Source organism: Photinus pyralis, unplaced genomic scaffold, assembly GCF_008802855.1.
Source record: "Photinus pyralis isolate 1611_PpyrPB1 unplaced genomic scaffold, Ppyr1.3 Ppyr1.4_LG8, whole genome shotgun sequence".
In the NCBI taxonomy this organism is placed as follows: domain Eukaryota; kingdom Metazoa; phylum Arthropoda; class Insecta; order Coleoptera; family Lampyridae; genus Photinus; species Photinus pyralis.
Window position 1 is genome coordinate 17176669 of NW_022170819.1, and position 24013 is coordinate 17200681.

Here is a 24013-nt window from a genome sequence, read left to right on the forward strand (position 1 = left end):
CATGTGCACAACAAATTTCGTGGAATTCCCTCCATTTTCGATATCCGGCCAAGAATTGCAGTAGATTTTTTTTTTATTTTCAAAAACTAATTCCAAATTCGTGATTTTCATGTTCAAAAACCCCCAGATACCAAATTTCACGAATTCAGGATTTTTTCGCACTCCCATTTAGGGGTGCGCTCTTTAAAAAATGTTTGCAAAATCAGATATGCAAAGAATCGTTGTAACTCTTATGGTTGCTGAGAAAGAAATTAAAGAAATAATTCAAATTTTACCACTTCTTTGAGGCACCTTAAACACTTGCTTTTTTGAGGCCGGGAAAAACCAGTTTCTTATAGAATTTGGCCCGTAGAATCCATAATTTCAAACAGTTTGAAGATTGGGCTACTAGATCAAAAGTTACAGCCCTTTGAATTTTTTTTAGAAATTGGTTTCCAGTCTATAACTTTTGATTGAGAAGTCTAATCGAAAAAGTACGAATTGTTTTGGATTTTACGCCCCAAAATTAATAAGAAAAAGTGTTTTCCCGAGAAATTTTGGTGTAGTCGATTTTTGTAAAAAAGGAAGATATACTGCCTTTTTTTTGGGCCGAAGAAAAAATTGTCTCAGATCGACCCGAAAAAAAATTTTCTTATATACTGTGGCCCGTAGAATCCATAATTTCAAACAGTTCCAAGATTGGGCTACTAGTGCAAAAGTTACAGCCCTTTGAATTTTCTTTCGAAATTGGTTTCTAGTCTATAACTTTTGATTGAGAAGTCTAATCGAAAAAGTACGAGTTGTTTTGGATTCTACGCCCCAAAATTAATAAGAAAAAGTGTTTTCCCGAGAAATTTTGGTGTAGTCGATTTTTTGGAAAAAAGGAAGGTTGCCTTTTTTTTGGGGCCGAAGAAAAAATTGTCTCAGATCGACCCGAAAAAAAAATTTTCTTAAAGACTGTGGCCTGTAGAATCCATAATTTCAAACAGTTCCAAGATTGGGTTACTAGTTCAAAAGTTACAGCCCTTTGAATTTTCTTTCGAAATTGGTTTCTAGTCTATAACTTTTGATTGAGAAGTCTGATCGAAAAAGTACGAATTGTTTTGGATTCTACGCACCAAAATTAATAAGCAAAAGTGTTTTCCCGAGAAATTTTGGTGTAGTCGATTTTTGGTAAAAAAGAAAGGTAATAGATACACTGCCTTTTTTGAGGCTCGCAAAAAAATTGTCTCAGATCGTTCCGAAAAAAAAATTTTCTTATAGAATGTGGCCTGTAGAATCCATAATTTCAAACAGTTCCAAGATTGGGCTACTAGTTCAAAAGTTACAGCCCTTTGAATTTCGTTTTTTGCCCATAACTTTTGATTGAGAGGTCTAATCGAAAAAGTACGAATCGTTTTGTATTCTACGCAAGTTTCATGGCTCGAGTTGGTCTGAATATGAAGTTTCGTTACCTGGAGATATAAAAGAGAAGTAAACAAAGCAAACATTTTTTTAATCCTGTATTTTAATTAATCTTATTTTTGTATACAAGAATAATTTTTTAACATTTGTGCAAAAAAATGTATATTTCTTGAAGAGCGGCGCGCACGTTTAGCAGATGTTGGTTCCTCACGGGCAGGGGGTGGAAGATATATCTCGTTGTCCTGTTCTGGGTTCGTTGTTCCCTCATGCGTCTTCTCAACGACGTCCATCACCTCCTCTTCCTCGTCTTCATAGTGAAGATGTATTGGAAGTTCTCACACGAAACCGCCGTACAGTGCTTGCAAATTGAGGAATACTTCAAACCTGCTTTTTTGCAAGAGCAGCCTGCAGTGCTGCAACCTCCCTTGCAAACACAGAAGGAGGGTTTGTGGAGCGCAATCTGTTGTCATAGAGTTGGGGAAGAGGCCCTGGGACCTGGACAACCACCCCCAAAACTTTGTGGACGCCAGCTTCTGAAACGTAGTGAATCGCAGGTCATCCAAACTTCCAATCCCGTCGCCAGAGTAAATGATCCTGAGAAGAGACCCCCTAGCTTCTTCAATAGCCTCATGGGAGTATGTGCGAATTTCTCCATTATGGAAACGTTATCGCTGATTCAATAAAAAAAAAGTAACTTAATTTGGTGGTAACGTTGCAAACTTTCCGTACAATAATAAAAGCAACGGTGAATAAATAAAATTGGTCGTAAATGGGAACCTTGGGGATCTCCATGTTTTTTCCTTTACTTTGCTAAGCCTTTTATTAAGTTTAATAGGTTAATAGTACATGACAATTGCGACCAATGGAATGGCGATTCCACTGTCCCATTCTACAACCTAAAATAATGAGTTAGGGAATGTCTTGCTATATCCAGACCAATTGACTGAGAGTTGCGTCAATATCATCCGACGCCATCGTCCTAATAAAGATATAAACTTAATTTCTCCCCCATAAAAATATAATGTACGGTGTATTAAATCGCTAGTTAATCATGAAATTTACTGCGGGGATGATAATAAAGAAAAAGGGAAGCGCTCGTAAATTCGCCATTCTTGTTGCGAAATAAACAAGATTCCGCGTCCAATCTGCGAAGTTAAAACATCAATTCCTTAAATTGAAGTTCGGAAATAAAGGCCCGCCAACTAAATGAAAACTCCGAAAAGAAACTGAAATCCGCTAAGCTTATCGAAGGGCCGTATATACGGATGTCTCCTCGCTGCGAGCTTTACCTAGGGGATGTGAGGGATTTACACGGTTGTCTGCAAATGCCTGCCAAGCAAGGAAAAAGGCGAATAAATTTTGTCATTCTCATTTTCACTCGTTTTAATAAATAATCTTCTTTTTTTTCAGTGCTTCGTGACGAGTTCCGGCTGGAGCCGCAAAGTGCGAGAGTGGCGGCGGGCGAGGACGTGCTATTGGAGTGCGGACCTCCGCGGGGTACGCCGGAGCCGCAGGTTACGTGGAGAAAAGACGGGCACACGCTCGATTTGGATAAGCGATTGCGGTTGGTTGATGGGTCCAGTTTGGCAATAACTGATGCGAAACCGTCTGATGATGGGAGATATCAATGCGTTGCGCGAAACACTGCCGGAATTCGGGAGTCTGCTATAGCTGTGATAAAAGTCCATGGTAAGTTTCGTGCAAGAAATATTATTTAGACTCTCTAAATGAACTCGAACATTTTTATCAACGGCTAGCTCATAACACAATTTTTACTGCGATTGACTTACTGAAGATTTGGCCTTTTCTAGTATCCTGAAAATTCACTATTTCACGGACAAAGTTCAATCCCCTGTCATTCACTAACGACATTCGGTAACGCATTGTAACGGTTGTTTTAATTTATGATACTGAGACGTGCATATTTCACGATAGCCTTTCTTTCGGTCGATTGCACTATAATTCTTTATTGTGTTGTGATAAATGACACATTCACTTAACTCGCTTAGTAGGTACTACTTTATCTAGCTGGTAAATTGGAACTGCGAAATTAATGCTCCCGCGACCAAAAGACCGAATTCTTCTCCAAAGCTTTCCTGGATTAATTCTCCTCAATGCTTTAGTCACCCGAAAAAGTACAAAATCTACGAGGGTTAATGATTAAGTCATGGTAACTATTTTTTTGAGCTTTGGTTCGCAAGTTCTGTCCCAAAATTTTCTGCAGCATGTTGACTCTACAGGCCATAGTCTATAAGAAAATTTTTTTTCGGGTCGATCTGAGACAATTTTTTTTCAAGCCAAAAAAAAGGCAGTGTACACTGTACAACCTTCCCTTTTTACCAAAAATTGACTACACCAAAATTTCTCGGGAAAACACCTTTTCCTATTAATTTTGTGGCGTAGAATCCAAAACAATTCGTACATTTTCGATTAGACTTCTCAATAGTGAGTGCATGTAGCAACCACCTCGAAGCAATTTTACGCAGATGAAGGTCTTCTCTTAAAATCTGATGGATGGGCATTTTTCTGGGCCTGTTTCTGCCATCGACGTATAATAAATTGACTGCGCGTGCCAATGATAAGCGCGGATTTTGCAGGTGAGAGAGACGGGAAAACTAAGAGGGCAAGCTGTCTTTTTCGGTTACGCGTCTGATTGGTTCTTTCAATTTCATTTGAATGCGACCGCGATCGCTTCTGCTGAAAGACCCAATCAGATGCGTAACCGTAAGAGACAACTTGCCCTCTTAGTTTCCCCTTCTTTCTCACCTGCGGTATCCCTGCTTAGCATTGTCACGCGCAGTGTCGATGGCTTCTGCCTGTAACTCAAGAACTGTCCATCTTCTGTCAGATTCCATGCATTGGTCAATTACTGTACGCGACACATCATTCCGAACACTTACTGGTCGTCCTCAGCGAGCGAATGTTTTTTCCCCGTCAATTTCAGACAATTTTTTTTCCGGCTCCAAAAAAAGCAAGTGTATAACCTTCCTTTTTTACAAAAATCGAGTAGTCCAAAATTTCTCGGGAAAACACATTTTTTTATTAATTTTGGTGCGTAGAATCCAAAACGATTCCTACTTTTTCGATTACACCTCTCAATCAAAGGTTATGGACAATAAACCAATTTCGAAAAAGAATTCAAAGGGCTGTAACTTTTGATCTAGTAGCCCAATCTTCAAACTGCTTGAAATTATGGATTCTACGGGCCGAATACTATAAGAAAATGTTTTTTCCCGGTCGATCTCAGACAATTTTTTTTTCCGGCCCCAAAAAAGGCAAGTGTATAACCTTCATTTTTACCAAAAATCGACTAGTCCAAAATTTCTCGGGAAAAACACATTTATTTGTTAATTTTGGTGCGTAGAATCCAAAACGATTCGTACTTTTTTGATTAGACCTCTCAATCAAAAGTTATGGACAAAAAAACAATTTCGAAAAATAATTCAAAGGGTTGTAGCTTTTGATCTAGTAACCCAATCTTCAAACTGTTTGAAATTATGGATTCTACGGGCCGAATTCTATACGAAAATGTTTTTTCCCGGTCGATCTCAGACAATTTTTTTTCCGGCCTCAAAAAAAGAAAGTGTATAAGGTCCCATACTACCTGGTGAAAATTATTATTTTGTGGAATCGTGATTTAAATGTGACAGAAAAAATAGTTGCCATGACCCCAACCCTGGTATATACTTGAACTACACCGCGTGGTACCGATCCAAATTAAAGCTTTACTCTGAACTGTACGATAATTGTTTTCGCAGCCTAGAAACAGATTGATCTTGCGTTTAGTGCTCGAAAATAAACTATTATCTTGGATCACGTACTACAACTATCTCGTAGCCCAAGGAGGAATGCCTACCAGTTTTCACCGTAATGATCCCTACCGTCGTTTCTGATTTACTACCACTCACAAAATGGTTTCTTTCCATTCGCCATCTTTAATCGTTGATTCGTTTGTGCACCACCTATTAAACGAGAGCTAGGTTAATAAATCAAATTGAAGTACAATCAAATATGCCACCTCTCATTTCCCACCATCCTAATTCGCAATTTTAATCAAGATGCCGGACAAGCGAGCGACACCGGAACTAGTTATGAGGTCGCTGCGTATATATTATAGGTCACTGACGTCTAACAAAAGCGACCGCTAACTCTGCCAACTACGTACGGACTTTTACAATTCCTCCAAATATAGTTTATTGAGAAATTCGACCCTCTAATTTTGACATTTGCCTAAACTGCTGGGAACATTAAAAAAATCCTTTACCTATCTGTATAAAAATTCGATACAATTAAATCGAAATTAAGAGCTACCGTTACACTATTACAATCATTTTATCCGCCCGTTTAAACCTCGCCACATAAAGAGACCCTCATATCTCGAACGCACTGTATATGGCATACATTTAGTATTGATCAAAATAAAATAAAAGCTTTTGGGGTTTTTGAACGTAGATTTTTGCACTAACGAGATTATTAAATGGAATTTTGTTACAGTTAAACCTTTTCTGGTACGACCTCCAGAAGACATCACAGCGCTAGTTGGCTCCACGGTGGAGTTTTCATGTGGAGTAGGAGGCGACCCACTTCCAGACGTGCTCTGGCGTAGAAACTCGCCAGGCGGTACCATGCCTTTGGGCAGAGTGCGAGTGCTGGAAGATCGCAGTCTTCGCCTCGAACGCATCACGTTACAAGACCAGGGTCGTTACACCTGCGAGGCCGACAACCCCGCGGGAGCTTTAACAGCATCGGCCACCCTAACTGTTCACGCGGTACCGTCTTTTAATACGAAACCGCTAGCACAAACAGTTGAAACAGGCCAGAAGGTCTCTTTTCAATGTAACGCTCAAGGTAACCCGCGCCCATTTGTGTTTTGGTCGTTCGAGGGCGATCGCAGCCTGATATTCCCTGGCACACCTTCAGGTAATTTCGAAGCATTTGCCTCCTCGGACGGCCACTCAACACTGATACTGCGAAACGCTCAAATTCAAAATTCCGGCACCGTCATCACATGCTCGGCGGTAAATTCGGCCGGCTCCACTTCGGCAAGGACCCGACTTACAGTAACCTCCAAAGAAGACCGCCCACCGCCCGTCATAATTCGAGGCCCCGTTAACCAAAGCCTTCCGATCCAATCGCTCGCTGTCCTCTCGTGCGACGCCACCGGTAATCCCGAACCGGCAATAGACTGGTACAAGGACGACATTCCCGTGATGCAAAACGATAAAATTAAAATGACCAAACCGGGAAAGCTCGAAATCTCGCACCTGGCAAAAGAGGATTCGGGCGTCTACACCTGCGTCGCGTCCTCGAAAGGGGGAAAAGCGACGTGGTCCGGTCACCTCCTGGTCGAAAACCCCAAAAACCCCAACATTAACTTTTTCAAAGCCCCCGACGCCGTCATGCTACCGGGTCCGCCCAGTCGACCTCACGTTCTGAATCAATCCGAGGGAAGTGTCACGATCACTTGGGCGCAAAATAACAAGATCGGATCTTCCAGTCTGCTCGGCTATCAGATTGAGCTCTTCGGCAAGGAAGAAGGTGTGACTCCGACGTGGACCGTGGTAGGGCGACGGGTTCATGGTCCCAGTTTCACCCAGCACCTGCTAACGCCCGGAATTGCGTACACTTTTTTAGTACGCGCCGAAAATGCGCACGGACTCGGTCCACCGTCGCAGCTTTCCGAACCGATATTCGTCGGCACCGATTCGGCGCTCAATTGGGGCAATCCAGAGGTGACCGAAATAAGCGAGGCTAGAGCCAGCCTAATATCGGATAACATCGCCCATCTGGTGGAGACGATACCAGTACTATCAACGGCGGTCAAGCTAGTCTGGGAGATTATCGACGCACAGTACGTGGAAGGGTTGTACATATACTACGTACCTGTTGACGGCGCCCCAGATATGCCTAGGAGTTATGGTATGCTTACCGTTTTGCATACCGGTGGTAGTTCCGCATTTACGGTCAGTAATTTAGCTAAATGGGCTAGATATGAATTCTTTCTTGTGCCTTTTTATAAGACTGTGGAAGGGATGCCTTCCAATTCTAGAATTGTACGTACTTTGGAGGATGGTAGGTTACCTTCGGTTGTTTGCGGGTATTAACGTTTGGTTACAGTTCCTGCTGAATCCCCGTCTCATATGGAAGCTCTGTTGTTAAACTCTACCGCTGTTTATTTAAAATGGAGATGTCCGCCTCTCGCTTCGTTAAATGGGGAACTGCAAGGGTATCGCGTGGAGGTTAAGGCTAACAGGTCAGAGTCCCAAGTAGAGACGGTTACTGTTGGTGGCACTCCGACATTACTCTTGGGTAACTTGACAACTGGGATTACTTATCATGTGCGAGTAGCCGCTACAACTCGGGCTGGAGTGGGACCTTTCAGCGTACCTGCTATGTTACGGCTGGATCCAGCGAGCCGTGTCAGTGACCAGCACCAGCAGAAGTGAGTCGTACCATTGCGCTTTGCTTTTTTAGACATTCTTTATTCTAGACCGATTGGCGCGGAAATGCAACCAGGAGAGTTCGTGACGGAAACGTGGTTCATGGCGCTGCTGATTAGCATGGTAACGGTAATGGTACTACTGTTTGGTGCCATGATGCTGGTAAGGCGGCGTCAGTTGCTGGCAAAGAAAGCATTGCCGGCGAGTCGGTCTAATGGCGGCGTATTGAGTACGCCGTTAGCCTTAAAGCAGGAGGCGCCCTTGTGGATGGACAAAGAGTGTCTGCCCGAATACGCCAGCACGTTACCGGAATACGCGAAACTCGCCGCCCATGACTACTCGCGCGAATACAACAGCCTGAACGCGCCGAACGGTTTACTTGCCCAATCCGCCCATAGTAACGTTAACATTCACCCGAATCCGATGCATCAAATCGACTTCAGTCGACCCGATCAGAATTTCAAATGTTTCTCGGAGATCAGTAGGCACTACGACAAGAACCTGAAGGATTACAGCAATATGCAGGTGCAGGATTACGCGAGTCCCACCTTGGGCATCGACTCTGGAAGAACGTCCATTGCCGATTACGCGGAAGTGGACAGTGCGACGGCCGTTTTGCCTAGCGGCGCCACCTCGCCCGCTCCTTACGCGACTACCACCCTCGTCACTGGTTCGCGGCGAATCGCAAACTCTTTGGTATGTCAACAACTTCTTCTTTATTTACAATTATTCTTTGTTCTAATACTACAACCGCTTTTGCTCTCAAGAGCAGCTACCAAGTTTCTAAAACAAAAAAATAGTATTGTAGCAAAATCTCGATAAACATCGAGGCGCCATGAAAGAGTAGTCATCTGCGTTAAAGAACGAAGGCGGATGTGGCGCAATCTTTCCGGGAAATAAGACGTGTTTGTTCGAGAAGATTCGGAAGGATTCGGTAGCACTCGAGTTATATAAGCAAATCAAATGGCGTTTCAGGCCAGTTCCAATTTCAACCCCGAAGTAATAAATAGTGTGCGCTGTTTTAAATATATGCGAGTGATTAATATTTTAACTTATAAATCAGTATTTCCCAAACTACCGGAGGGTCGCGAGCGAATATTGAATGGGTATTCAGCTATTTATAATTGCTACCGATTTAAATTACACTTAAATTACGGAAAAAAGCTAAGAAGGGGGTCCAAGATTGGAAATTTTTATTAGATGTGTCGGAGCCCAGTCAACTGTTATAAATCAATTTTTTTCAAGAATTTATTTTTAATTAATTGCATATAATTAAAGCATGTAATTAAATCTACGTTACACTGGTGTCAGGTGTGGGGTTGTGTTTAAGTGAAAAATTAGTGACAGTTTATGCCAATAATGGCCAGTTTTACGCCAGAAAAAATGGAACAACTGCTGCAGTTAGTTCAAAAAATGAAAGGTGGTCAATATGAACTGGAAGCCGGTCAAGATGAGATGAAAACCGGTCAACAAACAAACCGAAGCGGGTCAATAATCAATCTAAGCTAAAATTGAAGCCGGTCGACGAACCACCACGGAAACTAAAGTAGAAGCGGGGTACCACGAAATAAGAGGTATTGTGCAAGGTGAGATACAGAGTGTCTACAAAATTCATACAGTAGAAAATGAAATGAAAACTCGAATCAACGATCTATCGATGAATCATGAAGAAGTTCCTATTCACAGAGAAGAAGATGGGCTGCTACGTGCTATGCTTGTGGATGATGTCATCCCGCTGGAGTCTTGCGAGAAAGTTGTGATGGCTCGCGTGGATGGATGTCTCCAGGGGTGACAGAACCCAATTATACCAATGTGGGTCGTGGAATTTTGGTTGATAGGGTGCTAGTAAATGCTAAACAACTAAAACCTGTTCGACTGATGAATTTGAACTCATCCCCGACCAAGTTAAAGAAAGGCACCGAGATTGGGACGCGTGTCCCAGTAGTCGCGCATTGGGTGAATACAGCCAAAAGTGATGACAAGTTGGAGGGTTTAGAAAGGCTTCAAACCATGATCACAGCATCATGCAGAAATTTGACAACAAGTCAAAGGACCAGGTTAAAAGGTTAATTTGCCGCTTCCAAGACGTGTTTGCTTCAGAGAAAGAATTTGTCGGCCCAACTCAATAAGCAACATTCAAGAAGACTACCACGCGACGAAAGTGAGAACATCATCAGCGACATGGCTAGTCAAGGAATAATTGAACCATCCAGCAGGCCTTGAAGTTGAACCCAGGATTGGACCTCGCCTGTAGTGCTAGTAAAGAAGAAAGATGGCAGCGCAAGGTTTTGCGTAGATTATAGGCAACTAAACAACATAACAAAGAATAAGATAGTTATCCGCCATCAAGTTCGCGTTATAAAATAAGAGCTGACACTCGCGACCACTCGGAAACACTCGAGTTTTCACTATATAAGCATATCAAATTCCGTCTCAGGACAGTTCCAATTTCAACGCCGAAGTAATATATTATAATAATATTGTTAGTTAATACTAAATAAAGAAAACACGTAATTAAATTTACTTTAAGATATAATTATTCCTTGTAATTCTAATTCAATACTAATTCATATTAATGCCTTCTATAGCAGGGTTGGAATCCAAACTGCGCATCAAGCAGCCCAGACGAGCCGATCTACCCGGCGATCAACGGTGGATATTACAACAGGAGCGTCTACTCGGACTCGTACTTCCCAACGACGCACACCCTAAAACGGAACAAAAGGGAGCGGAAGGGATCGTCGGGAAATCCGCCCGACCTGGTCTCGCCGAGTCAGCCGGTCTACGCGAGGGTGGGCCCGCCCGGAACGACATGGAGAGGTGGCGCCCCCTCGCTCAGTAGTTTTATACCCCAAAAACAAATGTATCACGCGTCTACTAGAAGTGAACCTGGCAATATGTTGTGAATTTAGATGTTTTTGCTAAAAGCTTGGTATGAATTTGTTCAAATATGACACTGTCTTAGTATTTAAAATTCAAAATTGGTCATGCAACGAAACGCGCGAAAGTTAAGTCTTATTTCAGTCAAGGCTAAGTTTACTTATATGTAGATAAAAATAATGAAACTAGTCATTACAACTATGTATATGCTTTTCATCGGCAATAAGTATGACGGTTGGAATATAATTGACATTAAATAGAAAAATGTGAGTCGTCCACTTTGTACCGTGAACTTGTTACAGGAAATGTAATAATTATGTAAGATATCAAATAGGCTTTAGATATATTTTGAGGCAACCTCCGCATGTACCTATAATCCCGAAAATTTAGCAAATGTATTATTGTAAGAATGTAACCCCATTTTTCTATTGTACATTTCCGAAAATGTTGAAAAGACGCCTAAAGTTTTCCTTTTGTGTTCATCTTTTGTACATATACGCTACATATCACTTCTTTGTATTCACTATGTGTAAAAGGACTTCAAGTTTCTGTTAAATTTTAGTGAATCTAGCTGGTTAGTGAGGAAGGACTGTGAATTTAACAAGCTTAAATTGTTATAAAGAAATTCTGTGACTGACGCATGAGTCTAACTCTACTTTTAGTGTACTTTATACTAGCAAATACGAAATTGTTTATTTATTTGATTTATCTATATCTCTTTTATCCTGTGTACTTTTCCAACTAAGGCTTAATGTAAGATTCTTTTGGTCTGCTCTATAAAGTACACAAACCTAACTAACGAAGTGCTTATTTCAATTTCTCCTAAAATCATTAATAAATAGGCGATGGTTCTAGGTATTTGTATTTCGTTTTTTGCTGAGGGACCAACTCGTTGGTGCAACAAGTTAGGTAGCTTACTGTAAAAAATTGTTTTAAGTTTATTTGCCCCTTGAAGTCACCACGTTTATTCCGCACCTCAGCACAAACGAAGTACGCCAGTTTAGTAGAATCAGACACAGTGATCAGTATTAAACACTAAGCCTTCGCACGCTAACTTAACATTGTTATTTGTCATAAATCTTTTTTTTTTCTTTACCAAAAATGTGTTAACATGGCAAGAATCTCAGGGTTCGAGAACTTTTCTACTCTGAGAACTATATGTATTTAATTACCTACCTTGGTCGACTGTCTTCCTTAGTTCTTGGCATCAAGCATTTTCTCCTTAAGATGCGCGATCATTTATATTTTTATAAAGTAAAGTTGGCATGTAAAAATAATGTAAGTACGTACTGATTATCGCAGTAAACGTTTAATAAATAACATGCGTTGTTCTTTTCGGGATCAATTTAACAACTCGAGCCTCACGAACAAAACCGTGGTGCAAAATTTGCCCGCGCGGCTCAAGTTGGCAAAGTACCCACATTAACACTATAACAATTCGCACCACTTAATGGACTGGTTATTAACAAAACAAAACCTTGTAAAAACTGTCAGTGTTACTCAACCGTGAAATAAATGACATACTTTCTACTAACAATGCGTAATATGATAACGCTTATCGGTTGCAATACCAATACCTGTTGCCCTTAATTCCTAAAGTTTTTGACCACATGCTCCTTGCATATATCACCTAGGAAACCACAAACCGTGCCTGTCAACATAATTATTGACCCAAGTCAGAAATATGTTGGACGAGGAAGTGAAACAAATTCTGCAGAAGTATCAAATACAAGAAAGTGAAATTAATAAGCTTCTTCAGTTGAGGTAACGGTCCTATGTCTTAGTTATTATTGATCGCGTTCCCTTCAGATCTGTTCAAGATCACAATGGAAGCGATATTCAAGAACGTCGCCAATATCCGTCCCATCAAGAAGCTGTTACAAGGAATAAGTCTATTTTAAAGGTCAGTACTGCGGGTTTTTTCTCTATTTCAGCGTATAGTGAACGCCTTTTAGGATTTGGAAACTGCCAAGGGAGCTTTGCGATCAAAAGCCATTTACAGCCCTTCAGAGGTGCAATGGGAATCAATTTGTAAGTGCTATCTGGCTACGCCCTCGTTACCGACAACGTCGTGGAAGTGTCATATGTCTGTGTTTGTCTAAGGTTTAACACCATATGCATTTGTTTCATAAATAAATAACTTAAAACATAGTTACTTATTATATAAGACGATAACGGGATATTTAGAATTGTCATATATACTGAACGTCATTTTATATCGTGCATTTGAAATAAGAATAACAGATGTCATTAGAATGCACAGTCGTCTGTTTCACTTATCTATCCTTATCATTGAAATAAAAGACCATAAAATGTCTTTTAAAGAGATAGATATTGCTGAGTTAAGTCTATAGATACACTCTCCAATTCCACTGTTGCACTAAAAGAGAAGCTAACAATTTACAGAGAGAAAGTGGACCAATACTACGTACTCCTGAGTTCACGGGGGATTAACGCTTTTCTTTGTTAATGTTTGGCGGTATCAACTGCTAGGAGCTTTTTGTCGTGTATAGGAAAAAGCTTCCCCTTTTTAACGAAGCCCTGTATTCTGTAGCATGGGTAAGAGAAATGGGCGCAAAATATAGGTTGTATTTCTAAGAACACCAACACCATCAACTTCAGTTGTCCAGTAGGTGTCACCTTAGACTCGAGATTGGGATAGGTATAGGTACTCGGCGAAATCAACATCTTTCTATTATTTTTTTAATTACTTGTCCTCTACACGAAACTCCACAGTAACGCCGCCCTTAATACCTCCCCGAATAACGTCACCCGGTTTAACACCAGCAGGGGTAGGCGGAGTACCAGTTAAGATCATATCGTTCGGTTCCAAAGTATGGTACCGCGATATGAAGCTAATCAATTCGGCTGCCGAGAACACCAGTCCGCTGGTATTTCCGTTTTGTTGAGGTACACCATTGATCGTACAAAACAGTTCCACATCAGTCGGATCGGGTATGGCTTCCTTAGGGATAAAGGCGCTTACCGGGCAGGACGTATCAAAAGTTTTCGACGTTGTCCAAGGCATCTTTTGTGACAAGGCCTTTTTCTATAAGAATGCGCGTGGGGCTACATGCTAAATGATGGTGGTCCATTGTGCTTACCAACTCACTGGAGGCAGTCATGTCTAAGGCAATACAGTATCCTCCAACGTAATCCAAAGCCTCCTCGACGGTTACATCCTTACAAGTTTTTCCAATGATAACCCCCAACTCCAGTTCCTCCACTAAGGAATATCCACGTGGAATCTATGTAACTAAATTCGAGTCGGAGAATACAATTATCAGTGTACCCACCACAATGGAGCGGCCTTCGGTAATGTAATCGGAAGGTGCCTTCAAAAATAGCACGGGCTCTTTGATCTGATTCGCAACATCACCCGATGGGTTTCTGTATTGAACGTAGTAATTAAGTTTCAAATATGACTGCCGTGAGTACTTACTTATAATTTAAGGCGGCGCCGTATATTTTGCGGCCATTCTTCACGAAATCCTTTAAAAACGACATTACGCGCAAACGGGACCCACTCTCTACTTTCAATTAAAGTGAAGCAAATAGTTGAGGAAGGGGACATTAATGTTGTATTTTCATTAACTGATACACTCTGGAGGTTAAACTCGATAAAATTATCTGCTGCACCATAGCTTTTCTATTAAAAGCCTCGTCAACAACATGGTTTCTCAATTAGTTCATACCATCATTAATAGGTAGGTAATTGGCTAATAAAGAAACCACGTGTAAATTATTATATAATTTGCTGAAAGCAACTTACCGTACTGTACTGTTAGCTTTTGGAGAAAACTTATAACAAATGATCATATTTGTGTATTGCACCGCACCGCCTTATGAAACTTGATGATGATAGCTTATGAATGTGTGGGGATGGGGAGCATGTCATAAAATAACCGCGATGCTGCCCACGATGTATTATTTTCCAGTTATAGAGAAGGTCGTTTTGGTAGACTAGAAACCAATTTCGAAAGAAAATTCAGAGGGCTGTAACTTTTGATCTAGTAGCCCAATCTTGGAACTGTTTGAAATTATGGATTCTACAGGCCACAGTCTATAAGAAATTTTTTTTTTCGGGTCGATCTGAGACAATTTTTTTTCTGGCCAAAAAAAAGGCAGTGTACAACCTTCCCCTTTTACCAAAAATTGACAACACCAAAATTTCTCGGGAAAACACCTTTTCCTATTAATTTTGGGGCGTAGAATCCAAAACAATTCGTACTTATTCGATCGGACTTCTCAATCAAAAGTTATGGACTAGAAACCAATTTCGAAAGAAAATTCAAAGGGCTGTAACTTTTGATCTAGTAGCCCAATCTTGGAACTGTTTGAAACTATGGATTCTACAGGCCACAGTCTATAAGAAAATTTTTTTTCGGGTCGATCTGAGACAATTTTTTTTCGAGCCAAAAAAAGTCAGTGTACAACCTTCCTTTTTTACCAAAAATCGACTACACCAAAATTTCTCGGGAAAACACTTTTTCTTATTAATTTTGGTACGTAGAATCCAAAACAATTCGTACTTTTTCGATCGGACTTCTCAATCAAAGGTTATGGACTAGAAACCAATTCCGAAAGAAAATTTAAAGGGCTGTAACTTTTGAACTAGTAGCCCAATCTTGGAACTGTTTGAAATTATGGATTCTATAGGCCACAGTCTATAAGAAAAATTTTTTTCGGGTCGATCTGAGACAATTTTTTTTTCTGGCCAAAAAAAAAGGCAGTGTACAACCTTCCCCTTTTACCAAAATTTGACAACACCAAAATTTCTCGGGAAAACACCTTTTCCTATTAATTTTGGGGCGTAGAATCCAAAACAATTCGTACTTATTCGATCGGACTTCTCAATCAAAAGTTATGGACTAGAAACCAATTTCGAAAGAAAATTTAAAGGGCTGTAACTTTTGAACTAGTAGCCCAATCTTGGAACTGTTTGAAATTATGGATTCTATAGGCCACAGTCTATAAGAAAATTTTTTTTTGGGTCGATCTGAGACAATTTTTTTTTCGAGGCAAAAAAAAGGCAGTGTACAACCTTCCTTTTTTACCAAAAATCGACTACACCAAAATTTCTCGGGAAAACACTTTTTCTTATTAATTTTGGTGCGTAGAATCCAAAACAATTCGTACTTTTTCGATCGGACTTCTCAATCAAAAGTTATAGACTAGAACCAATTTCGAAAGAAAATTCAAAGGGCTGTAACTTTTGAACTAGTAGTTCAATCTTGGAACTGTTTGAAATTATGGATTCTACAGGCCACAGTCTAGGTATAAGAAAATTTTTTTTTCGTGTCGATCTGAGACTTGTAATCGACCACCCCAAAATTTCTCGGGATGCCATTATACATAGAGTCTGTAATAGGATGCTTATCCGGTGCATTCCCCAACCTGATGCTGTTGGTTTTTGTAGCTTCTCTACCACAACTGAGTGCCTTTCCTAGCTTCTGCTTGGTCACTTGTCCTCCAACGAGAGGCTTGGCGCTTGGTAATGGGTTTACTTTGTGTTTCCTCATCGAATAAAAACAGAGCTTACAACAATGTTTTGGGCCTTTTAGTTTTATCTCAATGCAGTGAGGATATATACAGTATGTTCATTTTATTACTGTGAAAAAATTTCGTTGAAAAAACTTTCGGGTAATTATTATTGTTACGCCACTGCTTAGTGATATTCGGTGTGGGCTACCAACACCATAAACCAAATTTTCCTACTGCTATTTTTATCATAAGTTAGGTTAAGTTGTTATGAATTACGTAAATATCTGTAAATAAGTTCTTTCCAAGGAGATTAAACGCACTTCACTGGTACATTTGTACGACTGTTGAATTAAATTAAATTTAAGTTGTAGATGTTGCGGTCAGCAATAACCCCCTGCGCTACGGGGTTGACTTCCAGCAATGCTGCAAAGCTACTCGCAGGACACTTCAGCGTCACCTACAGATTGCAATCAACCAAACCGGAGACCAATGTGGCAAATAGAGATGAGACGAAGCCGGCCGAACGTTACTACTCCCCCTTTCAAAAGACCAGCAATCTTGCCGAGTACTCGTTTGCACGACTGGACGACTTGCTGAATTGGGGCCGCAAAACTTCGCTATGGCCGATGACTTTCGGTTTGGCGTGCTGCGCGGTCGAGATGATGCACATTGCGGCACCGCGATACGACATGGACAGGTACGGGGTGGTTTTCCGTGCGTCTCCACGTCAGGCGGACGTCGTTATAGTAGCTGGTACGCTTACGAATAAAATGGCACCTGCTTTAAGAAAAATTTATGATCAAATGCCGGAGCCACGATGGGTGATTTCTATGGGCAGTTGCGCTAACGGAGGTGGATATTACCATTATTCTTACTCGGTAGTTAGGTAACACTATTTTTTATGCTAATGTAATCTTCTCACGCTGTCTTGCATTGTAGAGGTTGTGATCGCATTATTCCGGTCGATATTTACGTACCTGGTTGTCCTCCTACTGCTGAGGCTCTATTGTATGGTGTGTTACAGTTGCAGAAAAAGGTGAAAAGGATGAGTACAATTAATATGTGGTATCGTAAATAAGCTCTAAAATCTTCTAGTTGTATTTATTAAAAGATGTAATCCGTTTTGAGACTTGTGTCTCTCTAATAAAGATCACATTTTTACACTTTCTTTCCTATGGAATTAGGTGACAGAAGAAGGTATATTACTAACATTGAAAACTTAATATTGGTTTGATTCATAAAACTCATTGCCTACTTCCATGTTAAATTTGTTCCCTATCTATGAGATTTTACCTTCACAACAAATTATTGGTACATTCTCCTGTGGAAATGTAAAACTTCTCCTCAATGCTAAACATAAAGGGAAGGGTAACACTGAAATTAAATGGAAATAAAATCATTAAAACAAAATAACTGAAATTTTTATACAATGGTTCTCATAGGTTGATTTTTTCAGGAATATCGGTACTTTAAGCAAAATCAATATACAAATTCCTAAAAATAACCGACCACTAATTTATACAATGCAAGTGAGTTTCCGTTCGGGTTACAATTGAACCCCTCTCTCTCTCCCCAGAAAAATACCTATCCCTTTAAAAAATGCGGAAATAGACCGCTTCGATGATGCATGGACTTTTGGCACTACTCTGCTAACGTCAAGCAAAAACGTATTGCGATCTCCAACAAACTAGCTCCAATTTCGCGAAAATAATACGCAAATAGTATTATGTTCTAGAATAAAATTTACCTCATACCTTAGTGTAAAGCACTATTGATAATACGCAAATAGTATTATTATGTTCTGGAATAAAATTTACCTCATACCCAGAACGTGCAGGAGATGAATGTGGTGTTCATACAAACCTGGTCTGCACGTCCAGTTTGACCTACCCAAGGCGTATAGACCCATCAGCCTCAGCTCGTTGCTGTTAGGGGAAGGAAAAAGTCTTGGACCAACTCTTGCGCGACTGAAATCCTGTCAAAGATGATAATAGTAATAATAATAGAGCTTAATAAAAACATTAATATGACTAATGTTTCTAAATTATAGAAACAATATTTATTAATATATATTACATCACTTGATTCTTTTAGAATCGTACACATAAAAAATTGTTTCCTAACAAACATTAAATAGAGCACGATGATTATCTACAAATATCGAAATGTTTGTCACGAAGGCGTCATATATCTACATGCGAGTATGGTTGAGCTTACCTAAAAGTAACGTTAAACGCTACACGTCACCGCCTCGAGGCCGTTACGTGACTCGCTCAAACGCATTCGCCACTGTACCATATCGATTCAAATGAAGTTTAGCAATGATCACGATGAAGATGTTATTTTGGTCCTCTTCCCGAAACTTTTGGCACTAACTAGAGCATTTCATTTTTAATTTTACACCTCTATGTGCGGCTACTATGAATACAGTGGCGAGTGACGTAACACTCAATAAATAAATATGTAGTTTACAGGTATAAATAAAGAATAGGTAAATACAGGATAAGTTACCTAAACAGCTCCCTTTCATAGCACGTTTCCCCTTTATACGGAGCATTTTTTAAAAATAAAATACATTGTGTGCTACAGTGACAAAGACGATGTGCCTTTATAGATATCACATGGAGACAATTCTGAATTTTCGTGACAAGGAAAGGAGCGTAGGTGAATTACTCTGTACGAGGAAAAATCGGCGACTAAGGCAATAAATAACGGTTTTCGAATAAATACAAACACTTTGATCGAATCACATAACCCGACAGAGTGCTACTCACTGGGTATAATATTACAGAAGCAATTATATTTACACTCGAGAGGCAGATGATAAGGCTGCAATCGTTGGAGCCCCCAAATTCAACATTTCACTTTCAAAATTATATTTTGATTACTTTTTTAAATTATCACACGAATGATCCCCACAATTCCGTCGAATGTCGCCTGATCGCCTCACTAGCCTATGGAACGCTGCTACACTATTTAGTTCACCTCACCATCACGTTTGTAGGCACATAAAAATGACTAGTTTTGCACAGATTTAAACTGTTTAGGAATAATAAGCATTTAAATGTGTTTTTCGCAATTCAACATTTTGTTATACAGAATTAATATAATTCGGAAAAAATAGTAAAACGGCGTTCCATACTAGCCGGACAAGAAATTGAGCCGATCATTCTCGAAGAGACATATATCAAAAATATACACTTACTTACTTATAAAGTGGGCATGTGCTTTCGTTTTTAAAAATCCAAATTCAAATACAACTCTGACACTATCACAGTAAGCTCTACAGTGTTAAAAATGTGGGGCCCCATCAGTTCAGCAGCTGGTCCTGGGTAGGCTGAAAGGCTTGGCAACACACAATGCATAATAATACTAAAACATTCAGACTGTCCAGATACAAAACCACTTGTAAAAATATTTTGCGGGGCGGCACCCCTGTTTTGATTACGCTTATACGAATGAGATCAAAACGTGTGCCAATATTTCTGGTCGATAGTGAAGAAAAATGTCGACGGGTCCGTTCTAAGAAACCAAAAATATGCAGACACACACGCGCACACACACAATAAACCCCCCGTACGTAAAAACAGTCTCATCACAGCTGTCGCTATCGGGGCTCCTCCTTTTTGTGCAAATCTGTCGGAGGTGTCGGACATAGTTTATGGGTCGGCGGCGGAGGTCCGGGTCCGGAGTTCGCGCGTAAGTGTAGAAGGCCGGGATCTTTGGGGCGAAATTGCTGATGGTGCGCGTATGCGCCGAATAGTTTCGCCCGTTCTTCTTCGGCGCGAATCGCCGCGTCCATTAGCGGATTGTACCTAAGGGGGTCGTACGTTCGGTAGTAGTGTTCCGCGGGCGACGGCGGCCAGTGCGTGGTCGGCGGAGGCGGGTAGGGCGGTAAAACTCGCGAGCGGTCCAGCATGTGAGGCAACGAGTGCTGCAAGGCCGGATGCTGTCGAACGTACGGATGGTAGCGGTCTTCCTCTTTGATACGAGGCTCTTCTTTCACTCGGATGTCGTTAGGGTCCATGGTGCCATTGCGCAAAGGCGATCTATCGCGTAGAATCGACGGTGCCAGCTGCTTGCTGCTTTCTACTAGCCTCTGTTGGTGTAATAAACGCTCACGCTCTTGCTGTCGCTCTAGTTCCCTCCTTTCAAGCTCTCTTCGTTCTTTCTCTCTCCTCTCCCGCTCCCTTTCCCGCTCTTGTTGTTGCTAAAATGGCGAAATGAGTAAAGACCTCAACGTTAATGTTGTGTTACCTGTTGCTCTAATTTTCTTTGCCTCTCCTCCCGTTCCCTTCGCTCTTTCTCTTCGCGCTCTCTCCTCAATCTCTCCCTTTCTCTTTCTGCCCTTTCACGTTCCTCCCTCTCTCGCTGCTCCAGGATGGGATCCGGCTTTAGCGACCACGGCGCCGGCGGAGGCAGCCCGGTTACGCTCGGCGGTAACGCATTTACGCTGGGAGGAAATACGGGAACGGTACGCTGCAGTCCTCTCCAAGGATCGTGCAAGGGACCCAGCGATAAATCTCTGGCGCTCACCAATGGAGAAACGCCAAACGGAGAACTACCCGCTGTATATCCCGCACCGTACCTTGCAAATGGCGAAATTGTACTACCTGCAATTGATACAGATCAGTAAATGTGAAAAAGTCAGTGACACTTGCTTGTGGTTGGCAGCCAAATTTATATAATTTATAACGAGAAATTTTTGTTTAAGTAATTGACTATAAAGTATAGGAAGAAATACAACACAATGTTAAACCAAACCATGAGCTAACCGCCATTAAGAATATTAATTTGTTTCCTATAAATACAGCAAATACAACCCCTATCTCGTGGCCACGTTCTAATTTCTCTTAACTAAATTTTTACGCACAATACATTCCTTGGTTCCTTTAAGAATATTATCATTACGTTAAATAAATACCCACTGCAAAATTCCTAAAGATAACCGACCAATACTTGATACAATTAAAAAAATGAAAGTAACTGACAGAAATCGCTGGAATCGGTGATTTTCTTTAGGTTACAAATGGTCCGGCCCTCCCTTGAAAAAGGCTCCCTCCAAGAAAAATTGACAACTGAATCGCCTTTAAGAAGCCCACTCTCGTACAATTATATGAAGCTTGTACTTACCTCGACCGCATTCAAAACTTGCGTCAAATTCTCAAAGAAATAACGAGAGTTATGAGTATTAGTGCACAGAAATAATAAAAACCCAAACTGCACCTACCCTGCACATGCTAATTGTTCTGCTTATTATTTGAGTGTGTCGTTACGCAAAATGCCACGTTAAATACTATTTACGCCTCTGATTTTCAACTAAAATCGTGTTGCGATGGAGAGTTTGTTTATGGCACCATTTCTTCGCAATGAGGTCACTCAGCGTCTGGTGCATTTGCATGTACACGATCGCAATTTAAAAATGGCTCTTTACTTGTAACGTCAAAGTTAATATTACTTGTACTGATGAGTATGCGTACGTGCTACACTCAAACGGATCGCTTTTATCGGAATTTTAGAACATGGGAGAACTGCGTTACGTTTTTGACTATTCCCACAATTTTTACACAGACGCTTCATATGTATTTCCCTATCCACAAGAATTGGTACGGCGGATTTTATTCTCCAGCACTATTTGACCACGGCGATCTCTGTTAAAACCGCGCGATTGAACTTGGGTTAACTCACTCTTTTCTCTTTCTAATTCTCTATATGTAGTTGCCCACGTAAAAAACCGAAACGGAACTCCGAATGATTCTACGCAACTTCGCTTCTAGCCGCGACTAACGTAATCACGGCAACAGCGCACGCTCGTCTTATCGCTCGTTTATCACTACACCCAACTCGCGTTCACCTTTCGCATAAAGCGGTATATATGTAAACTTTCCTATACTTAAAAGAAATAAAAATTCAAAAAATCATCCGGTCATCCGAATGTACCTTTTTGTATTTTTCCCTGTCTCTTGATCTTTGTTGGCCTTTCGAGGGTGCGTTGCTTGTTACTTTAGAGAAGATTTTTCTCTCGTGCTGTTCATTTGTAAAATCTAATACGCCATTACTTTACTTATTGATTTCATTAAGTGTCGATTACAGTATTAGAGTTACCCAACGTCACAAACGTTAAGATTTTGCTCGCACTTACATGCCACACTACCACTCCCGCTCTTTTATTTTGTGATTTTATCTGATTGCAGATCACTGGCAGAAAGCGCCCTTCTGAGCTCGGAGAGGTTGCGACCCGGTAGTTGAAAGGTAAAATATTTTATGTCGTTGAAACTCCGTGTGCGTAATTGGTTGGCTAAAAAAAGTGACTCGGATATTTTACACAAGAGCGCTACTGTTTAATGGCCACAACGAACTTCTTCCCAGACTTTATATTCCAGAAAATCAATTATGGTTTTTCGTCCAAATTTCTGGGATGGCGATAATAATACAAACCTATGTGGGGTCCTGCCGATCCGAAGAGACCAGGATGCGGCTGCTCGAACGTCGGCGGACGATGCGTGCTCAAACTCGGCGGGAACGATATATCGTGGTGACGCGAGAAAGGAACGCTAGGCGGAAACAGGTGGGAGGGCGTACGGAGAAGATCCGGCTTCACCGAGCTACCCTTCGACTCTTTCTGCTGGTGATGGTAGACCTCCCACGCTACTCGTACATGCATCGCGTTCCATTTTCCTGCTTTCTGTACCAAAACGAAACGTTAGTTTCCACTTATGTCTCGCTAAAGCGGTCGAAAAAAGCTAAAGCAAAAGGCGATACCTACCACAATCTTAGGCTTAGTAGGGTCAGGCGGTGGCGTAGGCTGCGGACAAAGAAACTCAGAATTAGGGAGGAGGCTTAGGTTTAGCGCGCATGCTATGAGTTGATTATAGACATGCCTAGGCATGGTGTTATCGTAACGGGCTCGTGGCGATGATAGTTTACTATTATTGTTGCGATACAATATACCTTTACCTTCGGCTGAAACGGCGGCAGGTGGTTCGGTGGAACGAAAGGCGTCGGGCCCGTTAAGCCTGGATGCAGGAGACTTGACGAGTACGTCGGATATCCGGGCAAGCCGATGTTTTGACGATAAAATGGCGAATCCATGGTGCCCAATTTTGGAATATCCTTAAACTGATCGATGATTTAGCACAATCGATTGTCGGAGGAATGGGGTTACTTACCAATGGTGACGGGAACAGCGTCGATGCCGAGGGGGGAGGCGGCGGTAAAATTGATGTGGTATGCTGGTGCACGTGTGTGTGATGGTGTTGATGTTGGTGCATTTCGGCACGAAGATAAGGCGGAGGACCGATGTTTAAACTTCGATCTTGTGAGGCTAAAAATCTATTATCTAATTCTCGGCGTAGCATGTCTGCTTGATCTGCAATTTGAAAGTAATGAACATTTTTTTAATTAAACGAGGGACGTAAGAACTTACTTGATTGAAAGAGACTTTCGGCCGAGAAGGGATTTGGGTTCGGCGGAGGAGGTGCGATGGTCGAAGTTAACGGACTCGCGCTCGTCACAGGCGGAGGCAATGGTGCCGCGAACATTGGCGAGGGAAACGACGAGTGTAAGGGAGGCGTGGGTCGGGGGGGTGCGGGACTTAACTGTGAATTGGCTCCACTCCAACTTTTGGGTAAAGCCAGACTAGATGAGACTGAAGTGGGCGGCGGACAACTTATTGGTGTTACACTACTTCTACTTAAACTGCTAACGTTACTGCTGTAAACAACATACTTTTTAAAATAAAATAACTTGAAGTTGCGGGCATTATGTTAATCAGAACTAGTACCCTTTTTCACTTCTGCTAAGAACTGCCATTGTGTTGCATTGCA

At 41.2% G+C, this 24013-nt stretch overlaps 5 protein-coding genes across 9 annotated transcripts in view; 3 read left to right on the forward strand and 2 right to left on the reverse strand.

Annotated features, from left to right (window-relative positions):
- The first annotated feature begins 1649 nt into the window (after positions 1-1649).
- On the forward strand, positions 1650-12023 carry LOC116179432 (roundabout homolog 1-like). The gene is made up of 6 exons (XM_031499224.1): positions 1650-1967; positions 2787-3072; positions 5878-7455; positions 7501-7825; positions 7874-8519; positions 10412-12023. Exons 1-6 carry the CDS (start codon positions 1650-1652, stop codon positions 10727-10729), a joined length of 3471 nt encoding a protein of 1156 aa, XP_031355084.1. The 3' UTR covers positions 10730-12023.
- Positions 12024-12155: 132 nt separating this feature from the next.
- Positions 12156-12855, forward strand: LOC116179678. The gene is made up of 3 exons (XM_031499492.1): positions 12156-12467; positions 12513-12606; positions 12659-12855. The coding sequence occupies exons 1-3, from the start codon at positions 12388-12390 to the stop codon at positions 12803-12805; spliced, it is 321 nt and encodes a 106-aa protein (XP_031355352.1). The 5' UTR covers positions 12156-12387; the 3' UTR covers positions 12806-12855.
- A 529-nt stretch (positions 12856-13384) lies between these two features.
- On the reverse strand, positions 13385-14394 carry LOC116178967 (acylpyruvase FAHD1, mitochondrial-like). The gene is made up of 4 exons (XM_031498636.1): positions 14146-14394; positions 14000-14093; positions 13808-13951; positions 13385-13752 (listed from the first exon to the last, which is right to left on the reverse strand). The coding sequence occupies exons 1-4, from the start codon at positions 14208-14210 to the stop codon at positions 13411-13413; spliced, it is 645 nt and encodes a 214-aa protein (XP_031354496.1). The 5' UTR covers positions 14211-14394; the 3' UTR covers positions 13385-13410.
- A 1994-nt stretch (positions 14395-16388) lies between these two features.
- Positions 16389-17351, forward strand: LOC116177947 (NADH-quinone oxidoreductase subunit B 2-like). The gene is made up of 3 exons (XM_031497148.1): positions 16389-16514; positions 16559-17073; positions 17127-17351. The coding sequence occupies exons 2-3, from the start codon at positions 16559-16561 to the stop codon at positions 17263-17265; spliced, it is 654 nt and encodes a 217-aa protein (XP_031353008.1). The 5' UTR covers positions 16389-16514; the 3' UTR covers positions 17266-17351.
- An 880-nt stretch (positions 17352-18231) lies between these two features.
- LOC116177939 (autism susceptibility gene 2 protein homolog) overlaps positions 18232-24013 on the reverse strand; it is a 391669-nt gene continuing 385887 nt past the window's right edge. The window contains exons 7-13 of one of the 5 annotated variants that reach the window (XM_031497125.1): positions 23614-23900; positions 23357-23556; positions 23145-23306; positions 22954-22992; positions 22626-22872; positions 20445-20800; positions 18232-20397 (exon numbers count right to left, since the gene is read on the reverse strand). In XM_031497125.1, the coding sequence (XP_031352985.1) occupies positions 19795-20397; positions 20445-20800; positions 22626-22872; positions 22954-22992; positions 23145-23306; positions 23357-23556; positions 23614-23900 (1894 nt within the window). In that variant the 3' untranslated portion in view covers positions 18232-19794. Of the gene's footprint in view, positions 20398-20444; positions 20801-22625; positions 22873-22953; positions 22993-23138; positions 23307-23356; positions 23557-23613; positions 23901-24013 lie in introns of all 5 variants that reach the window. The other 4 variants (XM_031497124.1, XM_031497126.1, XM_031497122.1 and 1 more) reach the window with 4 other exon arrangements.